At 44.6% G+C, this 26,518-nt stretch overlaps 1 protein-coding gene across 4 annotated transcripts; it reads left to right on the top strand.

The window, feature by feature from the left end:
• Positions 1-6,398: 6,398 nt before the first annotated feature.
• Positions 6,399-26,494, top strand: golga4 (golgin A4). Of its 4 annotated transcripts, none has more exons than XM_040177711.2 (25): positions 6,419-6,650; positions 7,654-7,731; positions 8,883-8,984; positions 11,183-11,251; positions 11,348-11,674; positions 11,808-11,855; positions 11,953-12,009; positions 12,118-12,216; positions 12,377-12,518; positions 12,607-12,797; positions 13,849-13,932; positions 14,245-14,392; positions 14,469-14,647; positions 15,195-15,293; positions 15,408-15,563; positions 15,886-19,652; positions 19,747-19,868; positions 20,285-20,415; positions 21,051-21,137; positions 22,292-22,312; positions 22,453-22,521; positions 22,892-22,967; positions 24,582-24,667; positions 25,603-25,689; positions 25,801-26,494. In XM_040177711.2, exons 1-25 carry the CDS (start codon positions 6,573-6,575, stop codon positions 25,813-25,815), a joined length of 6,318 nt encoding a protein of 2,105 aa, XP_040033645.2. In that variant the 5' UTR covers positions 6,419-6,572; the 3' UTR covers positions 25,816-26,494. The 4 variants fall into 4 exon arrangements, with proteins under 4 accessions (XP_077960270.1, XP_077960271.1, XP_040033645.2 ...); XM_040177710.2 differs by having other exon boundaries at positions 11,345-11,674; XM_078104144.1 differs by lacking the exon at positions 8,883-8,984 and having other exon boundaries at positions 6,399-6,650; positions 11,345-11,674.
• Positions 26,495-26,518: the final 24 nt, after the last annotated feature.

The following is a 26,518-nucleotide window of genomic DNA, read 5'->3' as shown; positions in this document are numbered from 1 at the left end:
TTTCAAATCCACACACTTTTTCAATAGCTTGCAGATCTCAAGGGCAGCCAGAGGAGTGGAACTAAAAACTACAAATCATAACTATCCGGCAAGCCAAACAGTACAGAGAGGAGGGAAGTAGACTTTAAAGTGTCCCAGGGATCGCTGGCAGTGTGTCGGCAGCAGTTCTTACACTGTCGCACTCTTATCAAACACCACTTCAGAATGTAAAGCTGATATTCAGGGAATGATGGCTGCAGTGGTTGCGCCTGCTTTGGATGCTTATCTCCCTGAAACACGCTCTTGCTGTAACTACTGTCAGCTCTGCTGTAGGGCCGCACACCCTCGACTGTTAATATGAAACACACGAAGCGCCGTGCTTAACTTGTGTCTTTTGGACTCACGTTAAACAAATTATAACAAGTGAACGGCTGCCAATGCCATAAAACAAGTGCATTGTTTCTTTTGGTCTTTTTTAATTGTCGCTATTCTCCAAAGGACACAACACACAGAAAAAAGCGACAGTAGTGTAGCGAGGGGTCTGTTAATGACTGTTTATAGGCTGATTGGACAGCTTCACGTCCCAGCGGGCCGTTCCTCTGCTTGCTGTAGATCCCTCCTAACTGTGGATGTCACAGCCCAGCAGTTTTCTCCAAGTAAAGATGATAATGCCTTACCCACAACAGAAGGCAAAAAAAGAATAATCAATTGCTCCCCGGATAATTTATAGTCCTCTTCCTCTTAAACCTAAATCCCTTTTGGTCCTTTGAGACTTTGAGCTGCACAGTAAAGAAACTCTGACTCTCAGCGATTCATCCATCAAGGTGACAGGTGCCTATAGGTTCTCCCTGTCCCTCTCTGCAGGCTCTGTCTCCGTCGGACCATTCCTCCAACTTCGTCGTCCTAGATGTGCGGCCAAGATACCGTTGCAGTGGGATGCACATGACACACGTCATGTTACATGCTGGCTTATGAAAACACATACTGTAACACGTTTGTTTTGCATTGGAGACATTTTAGTCAACAGGAATGAAAAAACAAGTGGACTATATAGACACTTAAAGATGTATTGATCGCTGGAGGAAAAGAAATCCACAAATAATGCCTAAACTACGCTGACATCAACAATAAAAGCAACATTTCACGCTCCGGATGTTCAGCAGGTTCTAGGAGGCGTTGGGGAGTTATACAGCAGGTTGAATTGTTGTGGATGGGAGAGCAGGAGTAGGAAATGTCTTGTCACAGTGTATTACTCGGATTAGATGAGGTTTGCTTCATTCTCAGCAAGCGTCTTAGTCAGCAGATTGTGGAAGCTTGTGCAGGCTCACAATGCTGTTTACAGGGAAAGGTTTTAAAACCTCTCATTCAGACAGCAGGATGTTTTTATTACACCCTGCGTTGATGTTATGGAACCAGCCTCCTATAGGTCATGGCCCGGCTATGTGTGAGTATCTCACACCCACACATATACAAATATATGTCTCCGTTCGCAGTTTATACCAAGGAGAAAACAAACAGCATTATTTTTGCAATAATGAAATGTAATGGCATGAACCAAGTCAATGAGCAACCAGAAAATACTGATTGAGTTCTGAGATGAGATGAAGTTGAGATGCTGCTGAACAGTACTTGAATGCCTAAAAGCGTCAAAAGAAATTAAACATGAAGCTCACTGATGCTTCTCTTGACAGCTTTTATATCCTCATCCTTCTTTGTGGATTTTTTTGATGAATACAAAAAAAATGCATAAGTGTCATCTGTTCTAAACCCAGAACAGACAGGAAATGTATGTTTGCTGTGAGGCAGGTTGACCTAATGGCACATTCAACCGATGTCGCATCTGTGCCTAAAGGACATGATCAGATTACTGTCTCTTTCTTCTCTATCTCTGTCTCAGCTCCACCACCAGGAGCCCATGTGGGACGGGAGGGGGGGGGGGTCAGTTATCAGCAGGGTAGCTTTTATTGTCTTCCACAAAGCAGCATTTTATTACCACTGGCATTGTGATGAGGGGCAGACAGATAACCCCTTCTGCCATTACCAAAAAGCTTCCCCACCTTTGTGTTGTGAGACTCGAACTGCTGCCGTCTCTCTTTTATTTATCAAACGCTATCACAGTTGCACCGTTACAATGGGGGCCACAGTAATGACACACTGGGGACATTTTAATTGGCCAGAGATGTGTCTGTCAGCAACAGATGAGCTTCTATCTGTGGCGCCAGGTGCCTTGTAGTAGTCCAAAAACAAAAAAGTGAATCTAATTGGACACAAAGTCATATCAGCAGAGAGGCTAATTGGAACTCACTTTATGGGATTCACAGAGATAAGTGGCAAGTTTCAGCTCACCGGTTATTATGCAATGCCGATTCCTCATCTCTGATATTTATACACAGTGGTGCCCGTTTTATCTCCGTAATACATTTTTAAAATACTACGGGGCCATGTTCATATATACATAATATCAAAAACGGTGTTTGATTCCATGAATGTTAACAATTCTACATTAAAGATCTAGTTTCCAAGAACTCACACTGCGAAAACAATTTTGGCCAAATCAGTAGTTTGCAGAGTGCAGTGTGTCTGCAACAACAACTACTATGGATTAGGTTAATGTTAATTGCATGTACGGTGTCGAAAAACATCCTTCAGTCAAGCTCAAAAACAAGTGGTGATGTAGCAGTCAATCGGCTCACATTGGTTCAATAAGACACAAAAACAAAATTATACTTTCTGCTGGCTAAGCAGTGGCTGAATTTGTGGTGCAGCAATCAATGTATTTGTACTGTTTGTACAAAACACACCACCCAAAACAATAGAGGTGAGCCATGAATGCAAGAGCTGTGGGTGTAGACATAAAGTGCACACGTACTCACTCAGGCACACATGATCGCAGGAACCTCTATATAAAAACAGTGAATGTGGAATATTAACTCCACCTGGTTTGCCTAAAACTCTATAGTGCAGATGAGTGTCTCAGTTTCTTTAAGGGTTACGGCCACAAAATATAATATGCTATTTAATAACGAACTTTTCAGTATTTCTACCCTTTTATTCAAAAGTAAAGATGTATGCAATAGCAAGCATTAGATGTGATCAGATTGAATATTCTGTTTAATGCACCAGGGTGTTCATGCCATCTGGAAATGCCAATGGCTCCAACCCCAGAGATGGATGGAAATCCAACTGCTCGAGAGATAATAATACCAGGACCTTCTGGAAAGATATTCTAGTTGCATAAAACATGTTCATCCAGGTGTACCCTCAACACAGGGGGCTCTCTCATCGGGCACAACACAAATCCAACCAGTCTCCAGGTGGAGTCCCACAGAAGCCTAAACAATTAGCAGTACATCTTTCATCATCACTCTGTTTCAAACTCTGCTGTTAAATTTAGTTTTCTGCTATTTATTTGTGTCAAACTGGTATGAAAGCAGAACAGATTGCAGGAGAGGAGTCAAGGTCTCCAACGAAATATTGTAACTTTTTCTTCCCAAAACGATTCAAAAGAAAGTTATGATGTACCGAAACTAAAAAAGCAATTATCTCCTCCACGGGGATGTGTGTCGTCCTGTCTGAAAACCCAAATGTGTGAAATCCCTGAACTGAGAGTGAGAAGGTCTTTGGTTAGCTTGTTTTTGTTTATGTTATTTCTCATTAATCTGCACAGGAAGAAAATTGTATTGTGATTGGAAAATATATATATATATATATATATATATATATATATATATATATATATATATATATACAAAATATAAATCGAGCTGCGAGAATAAATACAGCAGAACAACATGGTCAGTCACTCATATGGCACATGATTAATCAATGATACAGGTTAAGCCAGGGAAAAAGAAAAATATAATTATTACCCTTCTGGTCAGACCTTAGAGGAAGCATTAAATATATTAAAGGATTTGCTAAAACAATGTAACAACTGACAAATGATTCTAAAAGTAATCAAATTTAATTGAGAAATGGTGTATTTGACTGCTTAATGTATTGTCACTTCTTTTAGAAGTTGGTCTCGTGTCACATGCCAGTTTACTAGAGCCTGTGTTTTGCTCCTAAATCCCTAATTAGTATCCCAGTATGCCGTATACTGCATAGCCGCCCTATAGCCAGTCCTCCACAAACTGACTTCCTACTGATGCTCGTTTTGGAAGTGACAGCTTGCTTCGGCTGCCTTGGTCACGTCTGTTGCACTCAGTCCAGCATCAAAAGTGCAATAGGGTAAGACTTTGTTGTGTTGAAATAAATCGTTTCATTTTAATGAGACTTAAAGCTTGTTTGTACAGAAATAAACTGAAGAGTTGCAATTATTTTTTGACACCAGATCAGTTTTCAGGGCTTCGGTATATTTGTCACAATGGGAAGCAGATTCAAATCCTGGTAATGAGCACGTTAGCTCACTGTCACACGTTTATACTGGGACATCATAATCCCTATTGTTATTAGTTACAACTGTGCTATTGTCCTACCGCCACGCGTCAACATGTCAGATGGGGAAATCTGTATAGCTTCTCTCACTGTCTAATTGACCACATGTCTCCTCCGTGTCTAACTTGCTGGGTAAGGTGGACGTGTTGCAACGCAGGGGCAGCTCCATCTAGTGGATCCTGAGATTGAGGTGATGCGGAATTACCAGATGTTCATCATGGCAAATGATACTTGTACAGTAATTTGTCATTTTGCGATTTTAGGCTACACAAAATGAGTTGAACTAAATTTGAGGTTGCAAATCATCATTTACTGCCGTTTTATACGGGGAATGGATGAGAGATGACGGTTGTGCAATGCTTTCCCCCATGCCAGTAATAAAGCACATGGGGCTGTTTCTGAGGGAATCTGGCAGTACCTCAGTCCGACAGGAGGCACGGCACAAAACAACCAGACGATAACACCATAGGGGGTGGGACAAAGAACAGAGAATGGTCAGAGCGCAAAAGGCTTAATCATCCATCAGTGTCTAAAACAGTTGTTACATCAACCTCGGCCCAAGATTGACACAATTAATACATACTAAAAAGGGAATATAAAGTAACACCTTAGTGTAAGATTTAACATATAGTGTAAGAAGTAGCTGATACAAACCTTATACATTTAAATGTTGGCATATTCAACCTTTTTCACTCACACGCAGAGCATGCTGAATCAAGAACGGGAGGCAGATTGTTAATAGTGCGACAAACATTTCTAATTCATTTGAAATGAAAATGTCCAACAAGACAAGTCAGCGAGTTTGCTGTGGTAAATATATTTTTATATGTTCTTAAGGAGACTGAACAATTCAATTGGTCTTTGGAGGCATGGATAATGAAATTATTCGAATTCTGGTGGGGATTTTACCACAAGTAAGGCCTCAATAGCCAGCTTGACCCTTTTGTAGAGAAAGGCCTTGCTTTACTTATAATTCTCCACTGAATGATTTTAAGGAAGCTCATCTGAGGCGACCTCAGGTACCCATCCGTCAGGCAGGGTGAAGAGGTGCAGGTAGAATCTGGTAGATTTTGGAGAGGAAGGAGGTGAGCAAGAGGAGTGGAGAGCGAGTCAGGAAGTGCATTAATATTTAATCAGTTGGTCCTGTTCTGTCAGGAGGGACGTCTCCAAGGAGACAATTATGTGTAAAGTTGGAACTCCAAGAGATACTGCATGAGGCAGAGTTTGGGGCCATATACCTACAATTAAGCACATATTGTATCAGCTTCCCACAGCACTGACCGCTCGTTGGGGAAAAAAACAGGGCTCCCTTCTCATATGTTTTTAAATGGCCATTCATAAAGTTTCCCTAGAGAGTTGTAACTCTCACGCTATTGATCTGGTCTGGGAAGCCGTATTGTGTGGAAAGCAGTGATTTGAGGCATGTAACCCTGCAGTTGTTCATATGTGTCGAGCCGTGCTTCCATGTGATGGGTATCTCCCCCTACCTGCGCCTTCCTAGAAAACTTACTGTCCAACAAGGTATCTGTTGACTGAGACCTTGTTGGACAAAGCCCAGGGAAATTAATTACATTAGGAAACTAAGCTGCTGTCAAAAACCAAAGGAGACATACCTGATTACTCTGTTTTGATTTGATCCTCTCTGGCTTATGCCTCATGGAATATAAGTGCTCCATCACCTTGCCGTTAACCAACCATTGTTCACACTCACGTCTCCAGAACCCATCAAAGACTGTAACATAATGTAACATCAATGTAAAACACATCATGCAGTTTTGATTTGAGTGAATTCGAGACCAGAAATGCGATTTCTTCGATTGTTTCTGCACCATACAGCAAAGTCAGATTAAAAAATGTTTATGTCAGATTTTTGCAGCAAAATATGAAACCGTTAACAATGTTAGGCTGACCTACCTCGTCCTCTCCACTTGTGGCGCTAAAGGTAATTAAGGTCGGACTGGCCCTTTAACTCTGACGTTTCAGGTTTCTTCCACGTTGCCGCACATGCGCACATCGCTCGGTCACCTGCTGGACGTTAGTAGCGAACAAGGAAGTCTAGCACTGAGGACTTCATGTCAGCCTAAAATTAACTACATATATCTCCGCCGGATAGAAGTTATCGGCTCATCGGCTGTCAGCTGCATCGGCGTGACAAGATGTTTAAAAAACTCAAGCAGAAGATAAACGAGGAGCAGTCCCCGCAGAGGAATGCGCAGTCACCTCAGCAGGCCCAGGTTAGTTGTTGTGTTGGTGGGAGCTTACAAGCTAGGCTAACATCTGTTTACATTGCTCAGGCACTAGCGAAGGAGGCTAGCTGTCGTTTCGCAGACGTTATGATTCGCACTCCGAAATTGATTGATTCCAATATTTCATAAACATATCTTTTAGCTGGCAGCTATCGTTTAACGGTTTACTTGTATTCTCAGTGGCAATTTGCTGTCTTCTAAACGTTAGCGTCATGCTAAGTACTTTAGCTGCCTAACTCGACTGCTGCTAATAAGGTGCGTTCAATAAAACTTTACCACGTCATCTCAGGTACAAAAACAAACAAACAGAGCGTGATCTTTGTTTGCCTGAACTTAAGTCATGGATCCTATAATACACACAGACATGCTTGTCTGTGTTATGTTGCTTTCATTGGCTGAAAGGGAACGTCCGCTTGCAGCTGTAATTGACATATGCAAATCCAGCGAGTGCAAAGAGCCAGCTGACATCAGAGAAACTAATGTATGAGTTAGTGAATAGGTGGAAACGCTGCTGCAACTGGAAGCTACCATGGTCCTTAAATGAAACGGCATCGTATCAATGTTTTCCATTCGATAATCTTATTGGTGTATTCCTCTGTGGGTTGAACAACGATTATTTGACCTCTTTAGAGGTGAGGTGTATCATTTTCTTTTAAAATACAAAATCCACATTTCAGTGTTTTTTCAGTTTTTAACCTCATTTGCTTTAGCTGTTAAAGGCCACTAATTACATCATCTATTATACATGTGTCAGAGGTAAAACGCCCATTTTGATAGTCAGTGACATTGTTTTGTCTACTTTCTTGTTTGTATTGCTCTCTATGCACCTGTGGATTTCATTTTATTACTTGTTTGTGACTACATTTCATGACAAAAAAGCCAAGCAGAAAGTGACAACGACAGGGAAGAAGAGTGTAGTTTGGGGAGATGGATGCTGTATTCTTTTCTTTTTTTTTAACATTGATACTAGTTATTTAATTTATTTGAACAGATGGGCAGTGGAGACCGACGCAGCAGTCAAACCCCCCCGTTTCATTATGAAGGCTCACCCTCGAGCAGCGACAGAGAGGTGAGAATGGGGTCGGCTTCTTCTAGAAATGTTGAATATCTATGCGCTCAAACTGTTGCCCGCAGATAAGTCGCGTTATACCCTGAGCTCATATTCCAATGTTTCTGTTAGTCATGCGTTTGTTACGCTCAGTGCTTCCTCAATAACACACCAGCCCGTTTTTGCCAGTTGTCAGTGACCAGGTGACACTTTCAGTGTACGCTACAAGAGTGTAGGCTACTGATTTCCACCATTCTGTATCTACTTTCAAATAAAATACTCTCAACGTATTTACTGAATTAATTACAACAAATACAAATCTGCCCTCATGATTTTGCGAAAAAGAGATTCCCAGTTCGATGCATTGGTGGAGCAGGCATGTGTGTGACTAATGGATGTTTTTTTTCCTCTTCATTTTTTTGCAACATTTTTGCCTGTAGATATGGGCGAGTCTATGCAATACGTCCTTGATTTATTACGTGGAGGCACACCGGCAATGAGTTACCAACCGTTACTGTGAGATTGATGATGCAACAACTGTAAATCCATTTTAGCGCTGGTATGTGGATGGTTACAGTTAAGCCTGTATGATCGTCCCATACAATAAAATGGCCTCATTCATGACAAGATCTTACATTTCAACACTGCCAGACTGCGAGTTGGAATAGTGACGGGGCCCCTTTTGCTCAGGTTTTTATCCTCTACTTTCTTCCTTATCCTTTGGAGGCACACATGTGTTGTTTCGCCCTCAACTTCTAATCATTACAGCCTATTTTTCCACCGCACAAACCTTTTACTTTTTGGCATCTCGGAAAGGGTCTATTTGCTTATTAGAGGGCAAATTCGGCAAATAACTTGCAGAGTTAAGACTCCATGCAGAGTCCATGCAGAGATGTCAAACGGTTCTTCATAACATTAGTGTTGATCGAGTGTTTTTTCTTTCTTGCTTTTCATAATTTCTTTCTATCCCATGTAGTGTCCCTCTCTTTCTCTCTGTCTGTCTGTCTCTCTCTTTCTCTCTGTCCATCCACACATCCGTCGGCTAGCCTCTGTCTGGGTAGACACTCCCTTCGGCGCTCTTTCACACTCATGCTGTTGTTTTTCTCATTGCTCTCTGTGTTCCTCTCCTTTTCCCCCCACCTTTTGTCCCGTTACGGCACTGACGGGGTCAGATGCTGGCCGGGATGATAGCAGAGCCCGCTTTTCTCTCAGAGTATACTATCTTTGCTCTGGACCATTCAAAACAACCCCAAACGGCCCAGGTAGCCAGTGTGGTGAGTTTGTCCTCACTTCCTGTCTCTTCCTCCTCACCTTTCTCCTCCTCCTCCTCCTCTCGCCCTGTTCCTTCCTCCCGTCTCCATGCCTTTGGGGAATCGGTAGAGGACCGTGGCCCCAGTAGGGACAGCTTGTTCCCTGCTTTCTGTCTCCTGTTTCCTTTGGATAAAGCAACAAGAAGGCATCTCATATGGAGGCTAACCCTGCATCCGATGGCAGTTATGGTTTAAGTTGTGGAATAGAAGCTTGTGTGCTTTCCGCTGTATGTCGGTGTATCGGCCCACCTTTCAGTTCTTGTAGTCTGCTACTGAAGAAACTATTGCTCCTTTGTGTTCAGGTGTCCTTAGTTGCTTGCCTTATAGACCCCCCCCCCCCCCCAACCCTCTCCGATGTTGCCTGGCCCGTGTCCCCTCGTCCCACAAGTATGTTTATTTGGAGAGTTGCCATTTACATTTTACAAGCCCCAGCTAAGCAGTCGAAATGTTAAATAGTTTGTAACTTTTCCAAATAAACAAAACGACCGGAGCCCCTTTTGTAGATGCACAAAATGTAGATGTGTTTTCAAATGTGGAGGCAGTTAGAAGACTAGAAGACAACAACAATTAATCAAATTCTAAATGCAAACACTAAAATCATTTTGCTAACATTCAACACTTCTATTTACACGTATATGTCCGTAACCTTAAACCTCTAAACCTCTAAAATGGATTAATAAATAAGATATTTGTGTTTTCACTACTAATGAACTACTCTGTGTAAAGGTAGTCAGGATCGCTTCTTACACATCCTCCAACATCAAGTCTATTTTGATAGACTCATTTCAAACTGTTTCATAGTAGTACAGGGATATGATGTGTAATAATACATAAGCATACATTAATAAGTATATTTTCTCATGTATATATCTCAGGGTCAAGTGTTCCGACTTTGTCAGTCTTTTTAAGAAAACCCTGTTAAAGTGGATACACTAATATTTAAGTCATATTGAGCAGTTGTTCTTGTTTCACTTTGCTGATATTTGACTTTAGAGCAGACGAGTCATTGCTCTGCAGTATTGTAATGTGCTGTAGCTACAAAGACCACTTATGCGATTAACCACAAATATCCGAATTATATCCACGTCTCTGTCGCGTTCCATCTACGTATCATTCCAAATTCTAAACATGTCCTCACTCACAAAATGTTCATTGCTCAGTCCAATCACAGTAATTCATCCAACCATATCATCCATTTACTAATGTTTTACTTAGTACTTTAATGTTTGACATTTTATTTTGGCGCTACAAACTTTTTTTCCAGCATTGTTTGTCACTAAATTTAAGAAATCGCTCCGTTTTTTTGGAATTATGTTTATGTTGTTGCAGCTGTAGACACAATTGCGAGTATCATGATTTTGAATCCGCTCTGATTTTAATCGGTCGTTTGTCGTCGGTGAGAATTGGGTGGTGTGCTTGGACGTGCTGAAAGACAGTGCTTGAAACCTCATCTGTATTTACCCTTCTGGAACAGTAAAATCAGGGCTTTCTTTCTGTTCATTTAGCTTTTGTGACGCACACATTACACACAGCAGAGTGAAAGTAAATGAATTGATTTGGTTTTAAACCTCACCCATCCCTGACAAAAGAAACACTCCAAGCATCATTGCAGTTGCGTTGTAAGCCAAACAGATCCTGGAAGTGACTTTCATCAACAACCTCTGAATCAGTACAGTAACGTTGAAGGTTTTGCACTGTAATGCAAAGGAAGGCAGTAGCTTGGAGCTGGACAAGGGAGGAGAAAACTTGCTTATCCTGCTTCTAACAAGTCAACTAAACCAACTAAGCCGCTAAATGTCCACTTAAATTAGGATTCTCTCATAATACAGCTGCACACTGCACTGCCAAGCATCTTTAATTCAAAAACCAGCTGCTCTTCTTGACTTTTAACTGTCTTGTTTGTTTTGGCGTCACGGCCGTTATGTAGTCTAGTCTTAACCCTTTATGTTTTGGTAGAGATGCCTTCTCTTATGTATTTAACCCCTCTGTTTTTTCCAAGTTGCATGAGGGTACCCGTTGCCCCTGCATTGCTCCCAGCAATTCTAATATTGCTCCCTCCAGAGTAATCAGGGAGAGCCAAGCTGGGTGTGGATGACTAACTGGCCCAGGAGGAGCCCTCTGGCACAGTTTTCCTTTCCTCTCATAATGTATTTTATCTGCAGAGTACGCCTACAGGTGGCGCAAGATCTCCCAGAGGTAGCATCAACGGGGATGGAGGTGCTTCTCCTCATGTAGGTTTTTGTCGCTCAGCCGATCTTCGGAAATCTTCTGAGGCTGTGGCTCATTGTTCGTAACGTTGTATGCGATGTTGTGACCCTCCCCAGCAGAGAGAGGAGACGCAGTCGTTTGCCCAGAAACTGCAGTTGAGGGTTCCCTCGATGGAGTCGTTGATTCGTGGTGGCGCCAGTCGGGCAGAGAACCTGTTCCGCTCCCCCTCGAAAGAAAGCCTGGTGCGAAGCTCATCGCGGGACTCCCTGACCCCTTTGGGGGAAAGCGAGTCCCCGGGCGCCCCCTCGTACGACCCCCCGTCAGATATTGAGAGCGAGGCGGAGGAGCCGCCAGGCAGCGCAGAGTCCCTTTCCAAAGAGCAGCTGTTGCACCGCCTGCTACGAGTGGAGAGTAGCCTTGGGAAGTACAGAGGGAAGTACTCCGAGGTAAGTTGTTCGTTAGGCAGACCTAGAAATGTATAACAGAGTTACTTTGATTCCTCCTCATTCGTGATTGTTTTTCTCTCTGATTCTCCCCCCACCCTCCTTTTACGTCCACTAACGTCCACTTCTTAACCAGCTGGTTACTACGTACCGCACAGTTCAACGAGAGAAAGAAAAAACGCAGGTAATTTCTTCAGCAGGAACCACCATGTTGTTGTTTTTTATTCGTCGGACTGAAGATATGTGGCATCCTGAATCAGAATTCTGTTTCCTCCCCTCAGATCATCCTCAGTCAGAGTCAAGATAAAGCTCTCCGCAGGATCGGGGAGCTGCGGGAGGTACGGCCATATGTTCTAAATGTTGCCATGTCCCGAGGTCATGTATCCATCTTCCTTTTTCTTTGATGCATCATTTACGTGTTAGTGAGCATATTGAATGACCTCTAGGAGCTACAAATGGACCAGCAGGCCAAGAAGCACCTACAAGAGGAGTTTGATGCTGCGCTGGAGGAGAAGGATCAGATGATCACTGTGCTCCAAACACAGGTGAGTGTTGGTTCCAGGGTGGGGACGTGGTGATGGTGGTGAATGATTTTCACGTATGCATGGCACCAAAACATTATACAATACATTGGATTGACACTGATTTGAAAATCTTACACTTAAACATTTTACATTAAATCTGTTAAATGCGCTTTCTAAACAGGTCGCTCTGTTAAAGAAACGAACCAAGGGCGTCTCTGACGGCGCTGTGCCACTCGAGGGGGGCGTTCCTCAATCTGAAGATGCAACCTCCTCCACACAAAGTCCTTTAAAGGAGCAAGGAGTGGAGCTTGAAGGCACTGAGGGCAAGCAAATCTTTTACTTATTCTTTGGTTTAGAACTAAAAGCGGTGTTTAATCTTTTTTTAATGAATGCATTTCATTTTCTGGGCAGGAGAGGGCAACAGTGATCCAACCAAACTCATGGAGGCTTTGCAGAAGAGAGTGAAGAGGCAGGAAAACCTGCTGCAGAAGTGCAAAGAAGTGATGCGAACACACAAGGAGAGGAGCTCCCAGCTGGGCAGTGAGAATGAGACCCTGCAGGAGCAGCTGCAGGAGAGACTGCAGGAGCTGGAGAAGATGAAGGTGCTTAATCTGTGTTCATCCCCAGTGATACTGGAGTTTGGACAATAACCAAAAGGACCTTTTTACATCAAATTCATAAATCTGCTAATTTGGTATTTCTTGAAGACTGATCAAAATGAGGCTGTGATACCTCAAGTGACTGAATGCTGTCTTTACTGTTTAGGGTGATTCGTGTTGAGAGTCTTAACGGTTCACTGATGATTTCAGTCAATTATCTCAGGCGCACAGAGGGTTGCTGTTGCTCCCAGAGTCCGAGCATACAAATTCTCTGGCGAAGCTCCACGGTTCATGTCAAGTCAGCGTGACTGAACCGTTTGTTTTTTTTATTTCCAAACTTCAAGCCGATAATAATAGACTGCTCGTCCGCTGCATGTGACGATTGACTTGTCTTCCCTTTTTTGCTAATGGTTGTAGTGAAGCTGCTCTGCGTTTGGGAACAGGGCCTTCCTGTGTCAGGAAAAGCAGAGGTTAACAGGCGTTCAGCCCTCTTAAGCAGCATGAAGGCATCCTGCAACTGCCAGGCTGTGCAGTGCTCATCCTCTTCCCATAAAACAAACCATCTGTCGAAGATTCCAGACCTTCAGCTTGGAGGGTTTTAAAATGGTTTTATATAGACTCTGGTTTACACAGTGTTGTATTCTCTGTTGTATTATGTATATTTACAGTAAGACCATTCATATGTACCATTTTTCTGCTTAGATACTAAGGCCTTGTGGTCCGCAAGGATCGAACAAGGATTAAAATACAGACAGTGCGGCGTTCCCTTTTCTGTAACCGTTGGTTTCACAGCAGTGCCACAGAGACATAGCCACTACATGCCGCTGCTGCTAAAGTGGGCTGTAATTTGGGTCGGCTTGTTGGTTTAGCTGGGCTCGTGTGTCGGGTTATTTTGCTTGTGGGTGAGGCATCCTGGGTGGCAGAGAAAACATCTCTGTTTGAAGTTATCTGACCAAAAGCCGATGCAGGATCCAAGTCTGAAAATCCAAATAGGATCTGCGTGAAGTACATGAAATTCTCATTTGTAATTTTGTCACAATGTTTGTGTTTATAGGATCTGCACACCACAGAGAAGACTAAGCTGATCACTCAGCTCCGCGATGCCAAGAACCTCATTGAACAGCTGGAGCAGGACAAGGTGAGAGAGGGGGGCTCAGGCTTTAGTCACGTCTTGATTGAAGGTCCTGCAGAGACCTGTATTTTATTGACACGAAGGAGTCCGACACTTTGAAGTCCAATAAGGTTTCCCTTGAACTTTGACCCCAACTCTGCAGGAAGGACAGCAGCATGATATCTGTGTGAGAAATGCTAAAAGCATTTAACGTCCAAAACGATTTACTAAACTCAATTTTGCATTGTAAAATACAGAGTGAACATCTGTTTGTCTGTTTATTTGCTCTGACTCTACAGTTAATAGGTTGATAATGCTTGATGGCGTACTTTCTTTCAGGGAATGGTGATTGCTGAAACAAAGAGGCAGATGCACGAGACTCTGGAAATGAAGGAAGAGGAGGTTGCACAGCTACGCTCCAGGCTGCATCAGGCTACGGTGCAGAAAGAAGAATTACAGGAGCAGAAAGAAAAGGCTGAGAAATCAGGTGAGTGGAATCCACTTCTGGAAGTGAACATGCAAAGGTCTTTCTGTATATTCTAATAGCATTTTCTCCATCAAAGCATTTGAAGAACTCGAACGAGCGCTGGGTGCAGCTCAGAGGGCGGACGAGGCCCGAAAACAGCTGCAGGTTCAGCTGGAGGAGCGAGTGAAAGATGTTGAAGTGGCCAGTGAGGAAGAGCGGAAGAGTCTGCAGCAGGAACTCACGAGGGTCAAACAGGAGGTCGTCACCATCATGAAGGTCAGAGAGGCAATGACATTACCTTAGCACAGTGGTTCTCAACCTTTTTAGTGCTGTACCCCCTACAAAATGTTTCTTCTTCAACCCGTCTGTGCCATCGGTGTCTGATTGACTGTTAACACTGAAACTACACAAAGCTTTGGGTGGGTTGCACCTTGTGAACGTGTTTTCAGCAGCAGTGCTGCTTCGTTTCACCCGCGACTCGTTTTGTTTAAGCTTATAAAACAGCAGTAATTCACAGGTGATGAGGGAGGCGCGCGTGCCAGGTTGAGTCAAAGCATTCTGAATAAAACGATCCCCCATTTGAGAACCACTGCGGGAGGAGTTGGTTTTTCTGGTTGTGTCTTTTAGACCATAACTTGTGATAGTTGCTTATTAGAAGCTATTTAGAAACGATTTATAACCAACATGGAGGACTCCGCAAGGGAAACATATTCTCATTGAATTTATTCACTTCTTTCCAATGTAAGTTATGCTTTAAAGTGTCTTTGAGGTTCATTAAAGCACATATTATCCTTATTATCCATATTATTATTAACAATTTTAGAAGTCATCGGAGGAAACTGTTGCTGATTTGGAAAAACAACACAGTGAAGCTTTGGCTGCTAAAGAAGAAGAGATGAGTGTCCGAATCAACAACGCTGTGGTATGTGCCCGAGGTTTAAAGTCGTCTAATTTAACACTGTAACCGTGTGAATAAGATGAAATACCTTCACTTTTGAATTTTGATGTGATCTGTTTATGCTGCTTGTGTATGTAGGAGCAATGCAAAGAAGAGTTGTCCCTGCTAGGGAAGGAGCGGGAACAGCAGTTCTCTCTGGCTCTGGAGGATGTGGAGTTACAGAAGATCGCTGTGAGGACAGAGGCTGATAACAAGGTGAAAGAGATACGGTTGGAGCTGGAAGTTGCAAAAACTGTGAGTGGTTTGCAGTATTTTTCTATACATATGTAGTTATAGGGAGACATTAATTAGGGCTGACTGAATCCTCTGATGCTCAAGTTGCTAATTGTCGTGTTAACACTATAGTGCTGCTTTTCATTTATTTATGAAATGGAATAATGCATGTAAGGAACATTTCTAATTGGCTAAACACAAGTGCTATATTTTAATTGTCCCTTGAAATATTGTGCTGTTAAAATACGATTGACCGTTTTATGTCGTATTAAAATCCTGTGAAATGATAACCCTTCGGAGAATTCATAGAACGATCTGACTACTTGTGTGTTTGTGGTTGCAGAGAGTATTGGAGCTGGAGAGCACTCTAGAGAAGATCTCACAAGATGGATCAAGTGTCTCCCATGAACTTTCTGGTCAGTTGGAGGAGCTGAAGGTCAAACACAAAGAGGAAATTGCCGCGTTGGAGGAGAAGCACCAGGAGCAGCTGGAAAAGCACAAGGGCACCCTAACGCAGCAGAACCACCTCGCTCTGCAGGAGCTCGAGGAAAAACACAGGGTCCAAGTGGAGATCCTTCTCAAAGATAAAGACCTGCAGCTCCAGGCACATGTGGAAGACATGAACCAGAAAATCTTGGAGAAACTCGATGCAAAGCAGGCAGAGCTGGAGGCACTGTCAGCGGAACTTTCTGAGGCTTTGAAAAATAAACAGCTCCTGGAGGGGAAGTTGGTGGCAGCTGAAGATGCTCACAGTTCAGCCCAACAGCAACACGAGAAGAGCTTTCGAGATCACATGGAAAAGCACAAGGTAGAGCTCGCGAATATCAAACAGGAGCACAAGCAGTCACTTGGCGGGGTCAAGAAAACTCTTAAGGAGGAACTTAACGCGTTGCGGATTGTTCTGACTGAGAAGGAAAAGGAAATTAAAGAACACATGCTGAGAGAAAAAACACTACAAGAGGAGTCAAATTCCATTGTGCAGGAATTAAATGTCAAAGTCAAGGAGCTGGAGGAGCTGCAGCAACATTTGTCACAGTCCCAGCTAGAAAGTGGAACCCTAAAGGAATCTAACGCGCAGCTGGGTAATATTGCCGAGGATCTTCATCAGTGCAAGAAGGATTTGACCGATATGGAGCATCGCCTGGAAGCAGCAAAGAACGACCAGCAACACAAAGAAAAGGCACTTCAAGAACTAGAGGACAAATTACAACAGACCAAGAAGCAGCTGTCGGAGCAGAAGAAGTCATTTACCGCAGAACTGAACACTAAGCAGGAAGAAGGAGCTCTCATTAAGAAACAGCTGGAGGATGAGAAAGCTGCCCTCGAGAAAAAGATGAAAAACACAGTTACTGAGTTGGAAGATAAGCTGAAATCGCAGGAAACAAAGATGGAAAAGTTTAAACACAAGGCCAAAGAAATGCACGAGAGCTTTAAGAAAAAGCTGCAGCAGACTGAAGAGACCTTGAAGCAGGAACTGGCAAAGAAGGACCTAGAGCTTCAGAAGACCGAGCAACAAGTGCAAGAGAAAATTGTAGAGATGGCCCAAAAAAGCTCTCACGGCATCAGCAGTGCGATGTCAGAGCTGCAGGCCAACCACAAGGAAGAAGTGGAGAAGATAAACAACACACATAAGCACGAGATCGAGGAGCTGGAGCATCGCTGGGTGGAGAAGTTGGCACAGCAGGAGGAGGAACTAATGGAGAAACACTTGCACACACTACAGGAGAAGGCTCAGGACCTGGAGGAAGCTGCTCAGCAGCTGAGCAGAGCCAAGGAGCAGAACGAGCAGGTATCGCGCGAAATAAAGGATCTAAAGGAGGACCTGGCCATCCGAGAAACCACGGTGCAGAAGCTGCAAGAAGAGCTGAACGGAGCGGCGGTGAAGCTTGAAGCGTTGTCTCACAGTGAGGCGTTGCTCGTGGAACAGATGGAGTCGGTGGAGAGGAACCTCAACCAAGCGCTGAACGAGAGGAACTCCCTCCAAGATGAGCTCAACTCGACGCGGGAAGAGAACAAAGAGAATTTGAAGACCTTGGCGGGAAAGTTGAAGGAAGCAGAGAAGCAGTGCAAGTCGCTGAAAGGCTCCAAATCTAAGGAGAGCAAGGAATTGCAGAAGAAAATGGAGGAAACCGCAAACCAGCTACAAGCCAAGGAAGCAGAGTTCCAACAGCATTCGGTTATGACCAGAAACCAAATGGAGCACTACTGTAAGGAGGTCCAGTCCAGAGTGGAGTGTGGATCCAACGAACTGTGTCAACGGGTTGAATGTAGGCTGAACGAGCTGAAAGACGGACTGCTCCGGAGCCAGAAGAAGGTTGGGAACCTCAAAAACGTCATCCTCACTAAATCAGATCGAATTTGCACCTTGGAGGAGAATCTCCGCCAGCAGACGGAGGAGAACCAGAAACTATGCATGTCACTGGAACAGATGTCTGCTCAGGTAAACGCTCATGCAGAGCACGTCGAGGCCTTAACACGCGACAAAGAGAATCGCTCTCGATCTGTCGAGGAGAAAGCTCTGCAGATTGAGGAGCTGAGCGAAGCGAGCCGCGTGGCGTTGGAGAGCGTTAAAAGCCACGAGTTGCATATCAGCAACCTGGAGACTATCACTGGAGACTTGAAAAAGCAGCTCGCAAGTAGCATAGAAGAGAAGGAGGAAGCCATAAGTCAGCTGAATCGGCAGTATGAAGAGCAGAGACGACAGACGGAGGAGATCGTTGGGAGGTTAGAGCGGGAGAGAGAGTCTGCTTTGGGAGAGGCCGAAGCCCTCAGGAACAGTCTCTCTGAGCGCGAGAAGACGACCGAGGCCCAGTTCAGCCAGAACAACAACACTATAACATCTCTGCAGGCCCGGCTCAACCAGCTGGAGCGAGAGATCTCGGAAAAGAATGAGGCCCTGGGGACGCTGACGGCAAGTATCGACAATCAGGCCATCAGCAAGTCCGAAACGGACCAGGCGCTGAGCGAGAAGGAGCGGGAGGTCGGCGGCCTCACCTCCGAGCTCGGCGGGCTTCTCGAGCAGTTGGCCTCGAAGACCCGAGAGTGCGAGCAACTCGCCGCCGACCTCGAACGGCAGCGCGGCATCGGGGAGGAGGAGAAGGGCGCGCTGGCGGAGCAGCTGCAGCGGACCCAGGCGCAGTGCACTCAGAGCGGTCACGCGGAGCAGGAGATGGGCGGAAAGCTCGCCGCCCTCGACGAAGACAACCAAAAGCTCAGGCGCCAGCTCGAGAGTCAAAGGGAGGAATTTGAAAGGATGAGAGATGAAGTCGTAAAGGGGAAAGAGGAAAGTCTGAAGGCGGCGCAGGAGACGTTGTCCGCAGAGAGCGCCCGGAAGATGTCGGAGCTGAAGAAGAAAGCCGAGCAGAAGATCAGTCAGGTTAAAAAGCAGCTAACCTCGCAGCTCGAGGAGAAGGAGCAAGTTGTCCGGGCTCTGCAGACCAGCCTGGAGGAAGCCAGGGGCGACGTAGCCACCGGCAAGCAAAACACAGCAACCTTGGAGGAGAAAACGAAAACACTGGAGGACGCTCTCGTCAAGCACAAGGAAGAGCAGGAGCAGCGACTTGAGCAGATCTTACAGAACGAGAGGCTCGAGAAAGAAAGGACTTTGGAGGAATTGAAAAGCTCTTACGAAGAAAAGTTGTCATCCCTTCAGGCAGATGCGGCGCTCAAAGGAGCCGAGTCAGCGCTGTGCGAAATCCGGGCGAAGCTGAACGAAGCAGAGGAGCGGAACGGAGGCCTGGTCGCCGAGATGAACCGCCTGAGAGACGAAATATGTGCGAAAGACGGCCAGCTTGAGGAACATCAGGCAACGATTAAGCAGGCTCAGAATCCGGCTGGAGCAGAGGGGGCGAAGGTGGAACAGAGCAGCGTGCAGCAAACCGGGAGCGCGATGCAGGCCGAGGTGGAGAACCACTCCACGATGCAAGGAGAGCACGACGATTCTCCGGGGTCCCTCCACAGCGACCTGAGACAGGTGAGGAACGAGAAGGAGAAAATTCACAAAGACTTCGTCAGGTTGCAGAAAGACATGCGGGCGCTGAGGAAGGAGCACGAAAAGGACCTCGAGTACATGAAAACCGAGTTGTTGGAGGAGAATGAGAAAAAGCTCAAGTAGGTTCATGGCGTCAATGTGGTCAATTTCAATATTTCAGCCTGTTTTGCCCCAAATAATGAATTCCATTTCATCTGCTATCTGTCCCCATAGACTGGAGTTGGAGGATATGGAGATGAAGCACAACTCTGCTCTCAAGCAGTTAATGAGGGAGTTCAACACACAGATGGCTTTGAGGGAGACGGAGCTCGACGCAGCCGTGAAGGAGGCCATCGGTGAGATTGGAGGAATCCGTTGTGCTTTCATGAGAGGAAACTGACGAGGTTCACAGCCGCGTTGTGAAGTATGGGAAACGAGTGCTTCAGACTGCTGTTTTTAGTTGTGAGGAAGTCCTTGCTGTATACAGCAGTTTCCCTCTAATTTTGGCAGCCATATAACAGCGGAAAATCCAAGTGGATATAATTTGTCTTTCATGTATAGCCGGGTGCAACGACCACACGATGGATTTTTAATCACTGTACTTGGCGAAACCCATTGAAGGGATCTTTGCATTTGGGAAGCAGCGATTAGCCGTGTTTCCCTGTTCCCTTAATGTGTTGCATTCCGAATGGGGGAATATGAGCAGTTTGGAATATGATTTTTTGTTATGCAAGTTCTCACTCTGGCTTTTCTCCCGTTCCCTTTGACGCAGCAAAGGCCCAGACTGTGGAGGCGGAGCTCATGAGCAGCCACCGCGAGGAGGCCTGCCAGCTGAGGAAGGAGATCGGCGAGAAGGAGGATGATTTGCACAGAACTGTTCAGAAATATGAGGAGGTTTTACAGGTGCTCTGAAAAGATGAAGCTGCAAAAACATTTTATACAGTCGTTTTAAAACAATAAACTAAGCCGCCGTTAGAAGCTATCGGTGCGCTGGTCTCCCTGCAGTCTGAAGCAGAGGTTCCCAACATTGTGTTGTCAGACATGCACACATGATTACTTATCTATTCCTTGTATACTACCAAACTAAAAATATATATACTTTTAACTAGTGTTTTCAACGGTTAATGCAGCTGTTTATTTGATAACTACTTGATCTACTACTTATCCATGAGAGTTTAGTTGTCATTGTGCTGTCATGACCTTTTAAATTCATCTTTTCATCTATTGATTTTTATTGTTCACATTGTTAGTTTGTTTTAGCTAAATTGATATGGGATTCTTTGATTAGGAATGAGTTAATACCATCTGCTACCTTTACAATCCGTCTACATTTCCTCTGGCACACACTCCTGTGGGGAGAGGTTTGTCTGAATTATCAATGAACGTCTGGTATAACATTTTCTCCCTCGCCGTCTCCAGATATAATTACGTTTGGGATGTCTGAAAACACAAGCAGCGGGTGATTAGACCGGCATACTTGAGTTGTGATGCTGAGATGAAAAGTTAGGAAATGACTCAGCCGTTCTTTATTTTGTCAGAGTCGAGAGGAGGAGATGGGAAACAGAGTTTGGCAGATTCAGAAGGAGCTGGAGGAGTTGCAAACAAAGGCCCACGACACTGCTGAGGTACAAACATGTCTGACCCGGTCCATATTCACCAGCTCCAACATCTGTGACTGATGTCGTCGCTCGTTGAGGCATTGGGAATATTTTTGGGTTTACACAGATGAAAGCAATCATACAGGCCGTTAAAATATATGCGACTGGAGGTTTTAGATTAAATTCATACAGCAATTCTGTTGAAATCATCAGTCATTGCAATGGCTGAATGAAATAACAACGGCTGTCAAAAATCCCTTATTTCTCAGCCCCCCCTTCTTTCCCTCGGGAAGGGGGGGGGGCTGTCTGATGTAAGAATTATGATCCGGATGTATTTTTTGTGTCCGCGCCACGATGTCGTTTCAGGTACCTTTTTTATTACTTCAAGGTTCAACGTCCAGTTTAACAGACTCGTCAGTTATCGGTTATCTTCTCCTTCGCTTTGCAATTGAAGGATTCCGAGCTTGGGGACCGCTTGCTCGCATACTTTGCGCTCATCAGTCTCTCGCTCCGGTCGTGTGGCTGCGCTCCAAAGGGCGCCGGATGCTGTGGCGCTCGTTTGAAAATCTCAGGAATGTTCCCCTCAAAAAAAAAGACAAAAGAAAAAACAGAGATTGCGAAGCTGCAGCCAGCCTCCATCCCTGGTCTCAATTATCATCCTACGAGGTGATTCCAGGCGTTAGATTTATACTACAGCAATGCTCACGGGCTCTTGCTGCACACTGGAGAGGGGCCAGATGGGACGAATGGACCCCCACGCAGATGTTTTACCCAGGTGTTGAGGTTCCACGGGACCGCTGCTCACGTCTTCTACCTTTTTTGCCCTGTGTCCAAAAGCACACAAACACAGAGAGTTGCACTGCTCCCTCTCTGGTGCATTTTTGACTGGTGAGGTAATGACTTTATGAGTTCATGGTCAGGGAGGCCTTTCCTCACTGAAGGCCTCACAGACCATTCTTCATTTTAGACAGTCAGTGTGTTTCTCCAAAGAGACATCATGCAAACACGAGGGACAGACACGGGAGGAATTCTGTCAGTCCTTCTGATCTTTACCGGGCCGATATTGATAGACCGGCGTTATTCTATTCGTTCATTATCATTTCAAAGACCAAACTCAGCAGTTTATATTCATGTAACAAACCCTCAAAATCTCTTTGTTGTTGTTCTTTTTTTGGCCACAGATGAGTACAGAAGAACTACAGGTATGTGAGCTGACAGTATCTGGTTTTACTTTCTGCCATCCATGTTATTCCACTCCATCGAACGCGCGTCACAGTCACACGTGTGTGCGTGCGCTCTGCATTACTAGTTTCACCGACAGGTTTGTCCTTCTCCACGTCAGGCTCAACTAGCCGAGAAGACAACTTTGCTGAGTGAGGCTCGTCTGAAGGAGCAGGGCTTCGTCGAGAGAGTGAGTGTGGGACCCCAGCCCCCCCCCTGGGTGCACAGGCACGAGCGGATGGCATCTCCCATGAAGTGTGTTCCCAGGACTCGGCTCGCCTCCAGCCAGAGCAGCTACTGCTCTCCTCCTGCATCAACTTTATTACAAAGCACATCTGCTTACATTTGGTTTAACGCTATAAACAATCGCAGCACAGCTCCCCCCCACAGTTTTTCTCACACGCAGCGTCATTCTGGCAAAGATCCGCTGGAGATGGTCACACAATGCTGCGCAATTATTAGGGCTAACGCATAGGTTGGACCCACTGGGGTCGGATAGCTTTTTTAAAAGTGACTAATCTGTGTGTGTGTGTGTGTGTGTGTGTGTTTCTCCACGGTAGATTCACTCGCTTGAGGACAAGATGAAATGTTTCCACCGGGCCACTGTTGTAACTCATCTCGGGAGCTCATTTAAAGGTAATGGCAACACCATGAATCACTTAGTTCTGCTTCTCGAGCCAATTTCCCTTTTAGCTCAGCACAATCAGGATGCCACACAAAATGCTTGAACAAAGTGCGATACCGTGGGAAATGTGTTGTTTTTGAACCTGTGATGTGTGATCATACATAGCGTTAACATGTGAATTTGGTAGTTAACCGTCCCAATAGGTAGCTGCTGTGTAGGATCTTGGGAGTGTTGACACACTACCAGTAGCCTGCCCAGTCTGCCAGCACCGCTCATCGCCGCGTGGATCAGAGATCCTGAGAAGCGTGTTGGGGTGTGTGGTTTGGTTTGAATATGCAGTCTGGTAAAAGGCTTGATGGTTAAGATGAGTGGTGCGGCGTTGATGAGGGTTTGGAGAGGCGGTCTGCATCTGGTAAGGGTTCGGGTTAGACAAATAACCCATGTGGTCCGGTTAAGCCTCTGGGTGCTGACCATAAGTCAACGCAGTATCCCCGAGTACATCATAAAGCGAACCTGGTGTGTGAGATCGAGTGGACTCAACCCTCCTCTTACGGCTTCCCTGCTGGTGTAATAAAGAGAATCTGCTGTCAGAAAAAGGGGGTGACGAAGACCCCATCGTTGAGTTTAATGGAGTTTGCAGATTTGGGTTCTCACGTCTCCCACACAGACTTTTACTTCTTCGATCCTTTACTTACAATAAACATGCCACGCCCACGCTGTCCCGTGTTGCTTTGGATTACAGCGCTTATTAGTGAACGCATATTTAATCAATCTTCTCAAAGTATAGAGCTTTTGTTTTTCAGGTGGAAGGGCTTTTAATGGATGGTTTCATGTGGGGTCGGGTGGTCGGCTCCACTGGAGCAACGTGGGGTCAGGAGGACAAAGGCTATAGGATTTATTGGTGACCCCTGACTTCAAACGAGGGATCAAAGACTTGTTTTCACTTGTCTCTTCCTCTCCCCTGAGCGCTCGCTCTCTGCAGGCGAATGCAGCAACAGTCAGCCTCGTCTGAATGATGATTCCAGACAAACCGAGACCAAGTGGGTGTTGTTCCATAGTGAAGAGCTGAATGGGGGATTTCAGTGGTAGAAGCAGTCGTCTAAGTGTTACCAGCCATTGAACACAGTTTCCCATTCATAGTTTTTAGAGGCTTGTTGGCGTTTGTAGCTCTGGGCGTGGAAGTAAAACGTTCATTCTTTGACTCTTGTGGTATAAGTGGGGTGATGCTGAGCTCTACAAATCTTTTCTGTGCTTCTATTTGCTTCAACGCAAACACTTTCTCGGGTTGTTCTCTTCAGTCAGCTTGAGCGTTTGACAGTGAGGACGAGCGTTGATGTATGCCAGCCAAGCGAAAAAAATACAGAAATATATTTAATGTTAATAAATATATCTGAATTTAAACACTTTTTAGCAATGGTCTATTTAATTCTTTTTTTATTCCAAATGTCAGAGTTACAGTATATTTTACCAGAGAGACGTGAACACGGTGTCTGGTGTCACCGTGTCCACATTTAGTGGAGTGAAATGAAAATTCTATTCATCAAAGATTATACAGTTGATGATCACAGTGAAATGTTAACTCTTGTGTGTCTGAGCAGGTCAATGTTTTGTGCTTGTTTTCACAGAACCTGCATACAACAGCAGTGAGCCTACTGAGATGGAGTATCTGAGGAAGGTGCTGTTTGAATACATGATGGGGCGGGAAACCAAAGTATGCCTGTTTTTATTCTGTAGTGTGATACTTCAAAAAGTCATTGTTTACCATGTGCTTCAATTTTCTTTTTTTTTTTTTTCAGTTCATACTGTCTAATATTACTGAACATCAGATATTGAACATCTGTCTTCAGCTTGGATTGATAGTTGGTAAATTGAGAAATATTAGGATTCGCCATAAGTCGCTGGGCCCTATTTTCATTGCCCAAGCAGGAAGCAGTAAACCGTGTATGGTTCTTCGATAAATAGATCGACTCTCAGACAATCGCATCAATGGTCTCATCTCAGACACAGCTGGGCCAATCACAGCGACGCACGATGACAGCAGCTCAACATCTGTATTGAATCTTCTCCAGTAAATCATTGTTTAGTGAGAGTCGATTTCCATCTTTATTCTGCTGTTTTACGTTTTGCAGACGGTTAGCACTTCGTTCATGCCAAAAAAGTCATGTTGTGTCCAGTCGTGTCCGGTAAAAGCAACAGCGATCTCCATAATTAACACTTTGTGAACGGCTCCTAAAGTCAGCGGGACTGTCCCGGCTCCACAGCAAATAAGTTAGTCTTCCCGGCATTGCGGCGGACCACCCGGCGTGCAGGATGTCCCCCCAGGCGGCCTGCTAGCGTATACATCTCGCATGACGTACACGTGTGCCATTTTAAAGACACGCCGGCCTTGTTCAGTGTGGATTAGGCCGGTTCGCTTTCCTGTTTCTGATTATCCTGCGTGTTTATGGGGAAGTGCACCCTGGTAGATGGGTAGATAGGCCTGGAGTTAATTTATCTTTTTTATTTTTATTGGCGCGTTTAATTGTCGAAGAACAAGCTCCATTTCGGCTGTCAATGGTCAGTAGAGTCTTTGGAAAAAAACAACAACAACATCCTGTTATTTATTTATTTGCTGATGTGTTTGTTTGCTTTGCTCCCCGTCCACAGACGATGGCCAAAGTGATCACCTCCATGCTTAAGTTTTCTCCAGACCAGGCGCAAAAGGTTTTGGACAAAGAAGACTCGAAAGCGATCGTAAGCATCTGTTCACCTCCACAAAGATACTTTCACTCGCAAAACACACGTGACATACGTTTCTCCAGATGATCGCATGACTAATTGAGTTCCTGTCTCCTACCTCCACAGCCTTGGTTACGGTGAACGTGTGAATGATTCAGGTATTTATGGATGAAAATCTGCTGCTGCTGAAGGCGAAGACTGTCATGGATTTGATCAAGCTCTTCTCTCTGCATTTATTTGTATTGTATGTATGTGTGGTTGTGTGTGAGCATCACAGGTGCATAAGCGTGGTGTGTGCGTGGGTGCTTGTGTGTGGGTGCTTGTGCGTGCGGTGAGGTATGCTTGGGTATATAATCTAATGATATGAGGTAATTAGAGAATATGACAGGATCACAAATCTTCCATAGATCTAGTTTTACTCATTAAGTTTGTTAATATATACATTTTAGATGAAAGGAAATTGTTTTTTCTTTTTGTTTTAGAATATCTTTATACAGATTGGCTTGTGCAATAAATTATATAATTATCAGGCATCAAGCTGAACATTGTCAGTTGATTTATAGGTTTCTGTGTTGTGCTGTTGTCTGACTTCCTCTGTTAACCCGTTTATCTGTGCACATGCACCCCATTAAGATTTACCTGTGGACCTGTTTGTTGAACACAGCTTTTCTATGCTTTATATTTTCTCTACACTGACATAGAGACACAAAAACACAAACTGTAAATTGTACAAGGATAGTTGAGACTGTAAATTACACAATGAGGGCACTATGACTTGCTACACCTTTTCAGACTAACAAATTAAATCTTATTTACAGAACACAGTTTGTCACTCCTGTATCTT

The sequence above is a fragment of the Gasterosteus aculeatus genome, chromosome 6, assembly GCF_964276395.1.
Source record: "Gasterosteus aculeatus chromosome 6, fGasAcu3.hap1.1, whole genome shotgun sequence".
In the NCBI taxonomy this organism is placed as follows: domain Eukaryota; kingdom Metazoa; phylum Chordata; class Actinopteri; order Perciformes; family Gasterosteidae; genus Gasterosteus; species Gasterosteus aculeatus.
Note: the sequence above shows the minus strand (reverse complement) of the source record. Positions and strands in the feature narration are given on the sequence as shown.